This window comes from Salmo trutta, chromosome 13 (genome assembly GCF_901001165.1).
Source record: "Salmo trutta chromosome 13, fSalTru1.1, whole genome shotgun sequence".
Classification (NCBI taxonomy): Eukaryota; Metazoa; Chordata; class Actinopteri; order Salmoniformes; family Salmonidae; genus Salmo; species Salmo trutta.
In genome coordinates, this window is record NC_042969.1 from 42,534,464 (window position 1) to 42,545,849 (window position 11,386).

The 11,386-nt window shown below is 49.2% G+C and overlaps 1 protein-coding gene across 1 annotated transcript in view; it reads right to left on the bottom strand.

The window, feature by feature from the left end:
* The window catches only part of LOC115206775 (ATP-binding cassette sub-family B member 7, mitochondrial-like), a 46,658-nt gene extending 36,291 nt beyond the window's left edge, over positions 1–10,367 (bottom strand). The window contains exons 1-3 of the mRNA XM_029773976.1: positions 10,166–10,367; positions 9,521–9,852; positions 8,931–9,094 (exon numbers count right to left, since the gene is read on the bottom strand). Of these exons, the coding sequence (XP_029629836.1) occupies positions 8,931–9,094; positions 9,521–9,852; positions 10,166–10,367 (698 nt within the window). The remainder of the gene's footprint in view (positions 1–8,930; positions 9,095–9,520; positions 9,853–10,165) is intronic.
* Between the last annotated feature and the right edge of the window lie 1,019 nt (positions 10,368–11,386).

The following is an 11,386-nucleotide window of genomic DNA, read 5'->3' on the forward strand; positions in this document are numbered from 1 at the left end:
TATTTGGTAGCCCACATTATAATTACTGGCATTTGGTAGACCACATTATAATTACTGACATTTGGTAGCCCTATTATAATTACTGACATTTGGTAGGCCACATTTTAATTACTGGCATTTGTTTGGCCATATTATAATTACTGACATTTGGTAGGCCACATTTTAAACGAAGCTCCGCTCAAAAGGCAGACGGGGCGCAGCCCGGCAACCCTAATGCTTATACAATAAAAGTAACACCACACGTAACAAAGAACAATCCCGCACGAATCCTAGCTAAACACAGACAGACTAAATACCCCCCCACTAATGACAAACACAAAACAGGTGCAATCACAAAACAGACATAACTAACAGACACTGAAACACAGGTCGGTGGCAGCTAGTAGGCCGGCGACGACGACCGCCGAGTGCCGCTCGACCGAGGAGAGGCGCCACCTTCTGTGGATGTTGTGACAGTACCCCTCCCCTGACGCGCGGGTCCCGCAGCGCGCCGACACCGGCCTCGGGGACGACCCGGAAGGCGAGGCGCTGGGCGATCCGGGTGGAGGTTGTGGAAATTCCGCAACATGGCTTCATCCAGAATGTCCCTCGCCGGGACCCAGCACCTCTCCTCCGGACCGTACCCCTCCCAGTCCACGAGGTACTGTAGGCCCCCCAACCGACGTCGGGAGTCCAAGATGGCCCGGACTGTGTACGCCGGGGCCCCTCCGATGTCCAGGGGGGGCGGGGGGACCTCCCGCACCTCAGCGTCCTGCAGCGGACCAGCTACCACCGGCCTGAGGAGAGACACATGAAACGAGGGGTTAATACGGTAATATGTAGGAAGTTGTAACCTATAACACACCTCGTTTGTTCTCCTTAGGACTTTGAATGGCCCCACAAATTGCGGACCCAGCTTCCGGCAGGGAAGGCGGAGGGGCAGGTTCCGGGTCGAGAGCCAGACTCTATCCCCTGGGTTAAACACCGGGGCCTCACTGCGGTGGCGGTCAGCGCTCTCCTTGTGTCGTTCTCCAGCCTTCTTTATACACTCCTGGACCGCATTCCAGGTCTCCCTAGAGCGCTGGACCCATTCCTCCACTGCAGGAGCCTCTGTCTGGCTCTGTTGCCATGGCACCAGGACCGGCTGATACCCCAACACGACCTGGAAGGGTGACAGGTTAGTAGAGGAGTGGCGCTGAGAGTTCTGGGCCATCTCGGCCCAGGGTACGAACCGCGCCCACTCCCCTGGCCGGTCCTGGCAATATGACCGCAGAAACCTGCCCACATCCTGGTTAATGCGCTCTACCTGCCCATTACTCTCGGGGTGGAAACCCGAGGTCAGGCTGACCGAGACCCCCAGCCTCTCCATAAACGACTTCCACACCCTGGACGTGAACTGGGGACCCCGATCAGATACGATGTCCTCGGGCACCCCGTAGTGCCGGAAGACGTGGGTGAATAGGGCCTCCGCGGTCTGTAGGGCCGTAGGAAGACCGGGCAACGGAAGCAGACGGCAGGACTTCGAGAACCGATCCACAACAACCAGGATCGTAGTATTTCCCTGAGATGGCGGGAGATCCGTAAGGAAATCCACCGAGAGGTGAGACCATGGTCGCTGTGGAACGGGGAGGGGCTGTAATTTCCCTCGAGGCAGGTGCCTAGGAGCCTTGCACTGAGCGCACACCGAACAGGAAGAGACATAGTGTCTTACATCCTCTACCAAGGTGGGCCACCAGTACTTCCCCCTCAGGCCTCGCACTGTCCGTTCCACCCCAGGGTGACCCGAGGAAGGTAGAGTGTGGGCCCATCGGATCAAGCGATCGCGAACACCCAGCGGAACGAACTTCCGACCCGCGGGACATTGAGGTGGAGTGGGTTCGAACCGACCCGCCCGCTCGATGTCCGCATCCACCTCCCACACCACCGGTGCCACCAGACAGGAAGCAGGGAGTATGGGAGTGGGATCGATGGTCCGCTCCTCGGTGTCGTAGAGATGTGACAGTGCGTCGGCCTTCCGGTTCCGAGAACCCGGAATGTACGAAAGGGTGAACTGAAACCTCATAAAGAACATGGCCCACCTGACTTGACGAGGATTAAGTCTCCTCGCTGCCCGGATGTACTCCAGGTTACGGTGGTCGGTCCAGATGAGAAAAGGGTGACGTGCCCCCTCAAGCCAATGTCTCCACACTGTCAAAGCCTTGACCACAGCTAACAACTCCCTGTCCCCACATCATAGTTGCGCTCCGCCGGGCTCAGCTTCTTAGAAAAGAATGTGCAGGGGCGGAGCTTCGGAGGAGCGCTCGAACGCTGCGAAAGCACAGCTCCCACCCCAGCCTCGGACGCGTCCACCTCCACTATGAATGGCAAAGAGGGATCCGGATGCGCCAGCACCGGAGCATTGGTAAACAGAACCTTCAGACGACGGAAGGCTCTGTCCGCCTCTGCCGACCACCGCAATTGCACCGGACCCCCCTTCATCAGTGAGGTAATGGGAGCTGCCACCTGGCCAAAACCCTGGATAAACCTCCGGTAATAATTGGCGAACCCCAAGAACCGCTGCACCTCCTTTACAGTGGTAGGGGTCGGCCAATTACGCACAGCCGTAACGCGGTCATCTTCCATTACCACCCCTGTGGTGGAAATGCGATATCCCACAAAAGAAACGGCTTGTTGGAAGAACTCACATTTCTCAGCCTTGACGTATAGGTCATGCTCCAGCAGCCGCCCAAGCACTTTACGCACCAGAGCCACATGCGCGGCGCGAGTGGCGGAGTAGATCAGGATGTCATCGATGTACACCACCACCCCCTGCCCGAGCATGTCCCTGAGAACCTCATCCACAAAGGATTGGAATACGGCGGGAGCATTCTTTAACCCATACGGCATGACGAGGTACTCATAATGGCCAGATGTGGTACTAATTGCGGTCTTCCACTCGTCTCCATCTCGGATACGCACCAGGTTATACGCGCTCCTGAGATCTAGTTTGGTGAAAAAGCGCGCCCCGTGAAATTACTCCACGGCCGTAGCAATGAGAGGTAGTGGGTAACTGAACCCCACTGTGATAGAATTTAGACCTCTATAATCAATGCACGGGCGCAGGCCTCCCCCTTCTTCTTCACAAAAAAGAAACTCGAGGAGACGGGTGATTTAGATGGCCGAATGTATCCCTGTCTCAAGGATTCAGTGACGTATGTCTCCATAGCCACTGTCTCCTCCTGCGACAGAGGATACACGTGACTTTTAGGAAGGGCCGCGCCAGCCTGGAGGTTTATCACACAATCCCCCTGTCGATGGGGTGGTAATTGAGTCGCCTTCGTTTTACTGAAGGCGATAGCCAAATCGGCATATTCAGAGGAAATGTGTACAGTGGAGACTTGGTCTGGACTCTCCACCGTGGTTGCACCGATGGAAACTCCTATACACCTACCTGAGCACTCCCTCGACCACCCCTTAAGAGCCCTCTGCCCCCATGAAATCTGATGATTGTGAGAGGCTAGCCAGGGAAGTCCCAGCACCACCGGAAATGCCGGGGAATCAATAAGAAACAGGCTGATACGTTCCTCATGACCCCCCTGCGTTACCATGACCAGTGGCACTGTTACCTCCCTCACTTGGCCAGACCCTAGTGGTCGACTATCTAAAGCGTGCACGGAGAAGGGTTGGTCCAGTTTAACCAGGGGAATCCCTAACTTATCAGCAACACTTCGGTCCATAAAACTCCCAGCTGCGCCTGAATCGACTAGTGCCTTATACTGGGAGTGAGGGGAAAACTCAGGGAAGAAAACAGAGACATACATGTGGTCGACAGGGAGCTCTGGGTGTGGCTGGTGCTGACTCACCTGGGGGGTCGATGGGGTGCTCTGCCTGCCATCTGAATTCCCGGGAGAACCTCTCCAGCACTGGTCCGCAGTGTGTCCTCTACGGCCACAGTGGGTGCAGGAGAGGCCCCCCCCGGTCCTCCCAGCAGCAGTCCCTCCAAGCTCCATGGGCGTTGGAGCAGGAGGGATGGGAGGTGGAATGAATAGGCCCCGATCGGAACGTCCCCGGGCAGCCAGCAGGTTGTCCAGCCTGATGGACAAATCAATCAACTGGTCCAGAGTGGTGGTATGGTCCCGGCAAGCCAGCTCCCGGCGGACGTCCTCACGTAGACTACACCTGTAGTGGTCAATCAGGGCCCGCTCATTCCACCCCGATCCGGCGGCTAGAGTCCGGAACTCCAGAGCAAAGTCCTGAGCACTCCTCGTCTCCTGCCTCAGATGAAATAATCGCTCGCCCGCCGCCTTGCCCTCCGGGGGATGATCGAATACCGCCCGGAAGCGGCGAGCGAACTCTGGGTAGTTGTCCTTCGCTGAGTCTGGGCCCTCCCAGACGGCGTTGGCCCATTCCAGGGCTCTACCCGTGAGGCACGAGACGAGGACGCTCACCTTCTCTTCATCGGAGGGATAGGGCCGGACGGTTGCCAGGTACAGGTCCAACTGGAGCAAAAACCCCTTGCACCCAGCGGCCGTCCCATCGAACTCCCTGGGAGCCATGATTCGTATCCCGCTTGTACTGGGTTCGGTTGGATTCGGTAGGGGCGCAGGGTGATGACTTGGTCCTGGTGGGGGTGATGGAGCGACTCGCTCCCAGCTCTCCAATCGGGTCAGCACCTGGTCCATGGCCGTGCCCAGTCGCTGGAGGAGGCGGGCATGTTGGGAGACTTGTTCCTCCATTGAAAATGTTTCCGTCCCTGCTGACTCCATAAATTGGTGCGAGATTCTGTCACGAGCGGAATGAACCGTTTAAGGAGTGAGTCAAGCGCAGGAGACTGAGGTCCATTGGAACAAACTTAATTTAATAATCCAATGGCAAGATCCATATATGGCTGAGAGCATAACAGTCAAAAATGACTTAAAACCTCTTACATCTACACGTTCCGCTAGCGGAACGTCTGCTCCAATATCCAATGATGGGCGGGGCGCGAAATTCAAACTCCTCTAAATCCGAAAACTTACACTTTTCAAACATATGACTATTTTACAGCTATTTAAAGACAAGGCTCTCCTTTATCTAACCAAACTGTCCGATTTCAAAAAGGCTTTACAGCGAAAGCAAAACATTAGATTATGTCAGCAGAGTACCCAGCCAGAAATAATCACACAGCCATTTTTCAAGCTAGCATATCATGTCACATAAACCCAAACCATATCTAAATGCAGCACTAACCTTTGATGATCTTCATCAGATGACACACCTAGGACATTGTGTTATACAATACATGCATTTCTGTTCAATCAAGTTCATATTTATATCAAAAACCAGCTTTTTACATTAGCATGTGACGTTCAGAACTAGCATTCCCACCGAACACTTCCGGTGATTTTACTAAATTACTCACGATAAACGTTCACAAAAAGCATAACAATTATTTTAAGAATTATAGATACAGAACTCCTCTATGCACTCGATATGTCCGATTTTAAAATAGCTTTTCGGATGAAGCACATTTTGCAATAATGTAAGTACATAGCCCGGCGTTACAGGGCTAGCTATTTAGACACCCTGCAAGTTTAGCCTTCACCAAAATCACATTTCCTATAAGAAAAATGTTCTTACCTTGCTTGTTCTTCATCAGAATACACTGCCAGGACTTCTACTTCAATAACAAATGTAGGTTTGGTCCCAAATAATCCATCGTTATATCCAAACAGCGACGTTTTGTTCGTGCGTTCTAGACACTATCCCAACGCTAAATCTCGGCCACGAGCATGACGCAAAATATGACAAAAAATTACTAAATATTCCATTACCGTACTTCGAAGCATGTCAACCGCTGTTTAAAACCAATATTTATGCAATTTATCTCGTAGAGAAGCGATAATATTCCGACCGGGAATCTGCCTGTCTGTAAACTGAGGAAAAAACCGAAAGCCGGGGGCGGGGTGTGTCACGCGCCTAAGGCTTAGTCCATTGAGTGACCACTTAGCTTTTGCTCTCCTTTGTTTCAGCCAGGGCTTTGAATTACGTCATTCCTGTTTTTCCCGGGCTATGAGACCTCATTGGAGACGTGTGAAGTGTCACGTAAGAGCAGAGATCCTTTGTAAACGATAGAGATAATAAAGAAGGGCAAGAAATGTTCAGACAGGGTACTTCCTGAACAGAAGCATCTCAGGTTTTTGCCTGCCATAGGAGTTCTGTTATACTCACAGACACCATTCAAACAGTTTCAGAAACTTTGGAGTGTTTTCTCTCCAAAGCTAATAATTATATGCATATTCCAGTTTCTGGGCAGGACTAATAATCAGATTAAATTGGGTACGTTTTTTATCCAGCCGTGAAAATACTGCCCCCTAGCCATAACAGGTTAAACGAAGCTCCGCTCAAAAGGCAGACGGGGCGCAGCCCGGCAACCCTAATGCCTATACAATAAAAGTAACACCACACGTAACAAAGAACAATCCCGCACGAATCCTAGCTAAACACAGACAGACTAAATACCCGCCCACTAATGACAAACACAAAACAGGTGCAATCACAAAACAGACATAACTAACAGACACTGAAACACAGATCGGTGGCAGCTAGTAGGCCGGCGACGACGACCGCCGAGCGCCGCTCGACCGAGGAGAGGCACCACCTTCTGTGGATGTTGTGACATTATGTCAGCAGAGTACCCAGCCAGAAATAACCAGACACCCATTTTTCAAGCTAGCATATAATGTCACAAAAACCCAGATTTACTAAATTTACTAAATTACTCACGATAAACGTTCACAAAAAGCATAACAATTATTTAAAAAATTATAGATAGAGAACTCCTCTATGCACTTGATATGTCCGATTTTAAAATAGCTTTTTGGTGAAAGCACATTTTGAAATATTCTAAGTAGATAGCCCGGCATCACAGGGCTAGCTATTTAGACACCCAGCAAGTTTAGCCTTCACCAAACTCCGATTTACTATTAGAAAGTTTGATTACCTTTGGTGTCCTTCGTCAGAATGCACTCCCAGGACTTCTACTTCAATAACAAATGTTGGTTCGGTCCCAAATAATCCATAGTTATGTTCAAACAGCGGCGTTTTGTTCGTGCGTTCAAGACACTATCCGAATGGTAAATAAGGGTGACGAGCACGGCGCATTTCGTGACAAAAAAATTCTAAATATTCCATTACCGTACTTCGAAGCATGTCAACCGCTGTTTAAAATCAATTTTACGCAATTTTTCTCGTAAAAAAGCGATAATATTCCGACCGGGAATCTGCGTTTAGGTAAATAGACTAAAGAAAATAAAGCACGGGATCGACTCGTGCACGCGCCTAAGCCCATTATCCTCTTATCGGCCACTTGCCAAAAGCGCAAATGTGTTTCAGCCTGGGGCTGGAATGACATCATTCAGCTTTTTCCCGGGCTCTGAGAACCAATGGGAGCCGTAGGAAGTGTCACGTTACAGCAAAGATCCTCAGTCTTCAATAAACAGAGACAAGAAGAACAAGATCTTGTCAGAGAGTGCACTTCCTTTAAGGAATCTTCTCAGGTTTTTGCCTGCCATATGAGTTCTGTTATACTCACAGACACCATTCAAAAAGTTTTAGAAACTTTAGGGTGTTTTCTATCCAAAGCCAATAATTATATGCATATTCTAGTTACTGGGTAGGAGTAGTAACCAGATTAAATCGGGTACGTTTTTTATCCGGCCGTGTAAATACTGCCCCCTAGCCCTAACAGGATAATTACTGACATTTGTTAGGCCATATTCTAATTACTGACATTTGGTAGGCCACATTACAATTACTGACATTTGGTGGGCCATTTTTTTTGTAAACTATAGTTAGATACATACTCTTCTGTCATAACAGACTAAATAAACATACTCTTCTGTCATAACAGACTAAATAAAGTAGTGTTCAGCAGAACAACGTCTTACATCGACAGAATTAATGCATCAGTAATGTAGTTAACAAGTTGTCTGTTTCCATTAGTTACTGGGAGAAAACTCAACAGCATCCAAAACACTGGAAAGATTGGTCCTGTGCAACATTTCAAATGTCATCAGTTTGACTGGTTTTAAGGAAATCAAAAGCTGATGAAAACGATTTAACATGTTTTTGATAAGACATTTGATGTGGTTGAAATACGGTGTGCTTCCATAACAGAGTCAAAGATAACACATTAACCGCGCCTTGGCATTTTCTCAAGACATGCTGAAAGGAAGACATATGACTCCACTACTGTTCCTGAGACAAAATGCACATTTGTTGTATCCTATAACTGCAAGAAATGCATCATTCTGAGTTAATAACATATTACTCTACAGGTGTGAGGTCATAGGCCTACAGGTGAGGTCATAGGCCTACAGGTGAGGTCATAGGCCTACAGGTGAGGTCATTGGTTCTACACGTGAGGTCATTGGTTCTACACGTGAGGTCATAGGCCTACAGGTGAGGTCATAGGCCTACAGGTGAAGTCATAGGCCTACAGGTGAGGTCATAGGCCTACAGCCAGTGTCCAGACTTCAGTTACTATTCCATTTAGCCCATATGAACTTCAATGAGGAATATTCTGTTTATTCAGGGCTACAGGGATACTTGTGAACAGGATACTAAAGGTGCATGTAAACAGCTCATCCTGAATAAGACCTTAAGTGGAATATGAGCTACTATGTGGAATACTGTGAGCATGGAAACGTGGACAATCAGACCAGGATGTTACAGATGAACACTGTTGACTAATGTTGCTAAGTCCTGGTAACGTTCCCAAAATGTCCTGGTTCTCCAGAAATCCTGGTAACATTCCCAAAATGTCCTGGTTCTCCAGAAATCCTGCTTGGGCGATTCTGGATTTCCTGGTTATTCCCAACCAATTCCAGGGACTTTGAGAAAGCTACCAGAAATGTGCAACCCTACTATTGACCAGTGCACTTCATATGACCATTTCAGACAGGTCAAGGCCTTTCTAAATTAGTACCTACCCTGATCCGCTCCCTCCTACAATGGCCACCTTCTTCCCAGCCGGCGCCTGGAAGGAGATGCCCTCTAGAACCTTCTGTCCTTCCAGGTACTCAAAGTAGACATCCTCAAACCTGATGGTGGCATCTTGAGGGGTGACGAAGAGAGGAGGGGCCAGCTCTCTGTCCTAGAGTAGAGAGACAGGAGAGTTAGGATAGACTAGCTACTATAGACTTACCCCTGACCCCCCTGGGGTGGGGGGGGGTCTAAAGGAGGGCAGAGGCCTGCTCCATCTCCTATAGACAGAGGAGAGGAACTGGACCATAGGTATAGAACCCAACCCTTAGGAATACTGTGTGTAGCTAGTCAGTAATTACAGTGTTCTAAAACTGGACTATAAGTATAGGACCTTTAGGAATACTGTGTGTAGCTAGTCAGTAATTACAGTGTTCTAGAACTGGACTATAAGTATAGAACCTTTAGGAATACTGTGTACAGCTGGTCAGTAATTACAGTGTTCTAGATAGATCTTAGCTCTAGCCCAGCACAAGGTGGGCTCTGAGCCAAAAGAAGTGCACTACATAGGGAATAGGGTGCAATTGGTGTGTGTTACCTTGATCTTGGTGTCAACACTGAGCAGTGTGAAGAGTGTATTCATGTCGATCAGGGCCTGGAGTGTCTCTCTGTACACGGTGCCCAGGAAGTTAAGAGGCAGAGAGAGCTGGAACAGCAGACCATTCACCATCACCAGGTCTCCTACTGTCATAGAGCCTGTCAACAACAACAGGACGTTAAGAGACAGAGAGAGCTGGAACAGCAGACCATTCACCATCACCAGGTCTTCTACTGTCATAGAGTCTGTCAACAACAACAGGAAGTTAAGAGGCAGAGAGACCTGGAACAGCAGACCATTCACCATCACCAGGTCTCCTACTGTCATAGAGCCTGTCAACAACAACAGGAAGTTAAGAGACAGAGAGAGCTGGAACAGCAGACCATACAACATCACCTGGTCTCCTACTGTCATAGAGCCTGTCAACAACAACAGGAAGTTAAGAGACAGAGAGAGCTGGAACAGCAGACCATTCACCATCACCAGGTCTCCTACTGTCATAGAGCCTGTCAACAACAACACACTGTCAAACTTCCACAGCTAGTTAAAGGAAGAATCTGCGGGAATGGAATGTTGATTTTGTAATGTCAGATGAGTTGGAGATTAAAGGGTTCTCATCATTCTAATTCTGGACCCTCTCCTCACCTGTCATGATGCCCTTGGTAGGACTAGGGTTAGACTGACCTGTCATGCTGCCCTTGGTAGGACTAGGGTTAGACTGACCTGTCATGCTGCCCTTGGTGGGACTAGGGTTAGACTGACCTGTCATACTGCCCTTGGTGGGACTAGGGTTAGACTGACCTGTCATGCTGCCCTTGGTGGGACTAGGGTTAGACTGACCTGTCATGCTGCCCTTGATAGGTTTGGGGTTAGTTAGGGTGTAGGGGTTAGTTAGGGTTAGTGAGGGTGTAGGGGTTGGGGTTAGTTAGGGTGTAGGGGTTAGTTTCCGGTCACAACTTGCAGACTTGTTTACGTGCTGCTGTGCGTTTTGTTGTTGATCTTAATTTGCTACCTGACTACTTCACGGTTTTTACTTTTTCATTACCGTATATATTTAGTTTTTCCCTCACTCAACTTTTTTCATTCAACTTTTTCACCCCGGAGGTTTTATCTGGACATGGTTCGTCAGGACTTCAAACAGCCGAAGCTAAGTAACATTAACAGAATGCCTTCTAATTGCAGTCGTTGTACTTATAATATACAGGAGAACGATCACTTTACGGCGAGGATAGCTGTGCTGCAAGCCCAGCTTCAGACGCAATCGTTAGGCAAGGGCAATTTCAGTGTAGGAAAGGATGAAACAGCGTCTGTGGCACCAGTAAGTACAGATAGTAACGTTAGTATAAACCCCCTCGCACGGTCCCCGCAGCCGGACAACTTTCTCATGGATTCTGGAAACGCTGTAGGAATGCTCAACCGGTGTCGCTTAATCAGCCGACAGAAACTTTCAACCGGTACTCCCCATTAAGCGAGTCGGAGTCGGAGGCCGAAACTTCTCTGGTCTCTGCTCCTCCCATTGTGGGGTCTGAGACGCCGAAGCCTCTCACCATTAGCTCTGACAAATTGAAAACCCTAGTCATTGGCGACTCCATTACCCCCAGTATTAGACTAAAAACGAATCATCCAGCGATCATACACTGTTTACCAGGGGACAGGTTTACCGACGTTAAGGCTAATCTAAAGACGGTGCTAGCTAAAGCTAAAACTGGCGAGTGTAGAGAGTATAGAGATATTGTTATCCACGTCGGCACCAACGATGTTAGGATGAAACAGTCAGAGGTCACCAAGCGCAACATAGCTTCAGCGTGTAAATCAGCTAGAAAGATGTGTCGGCATCGATTAACTGTCTCTGGCCCTCTCCCAGTT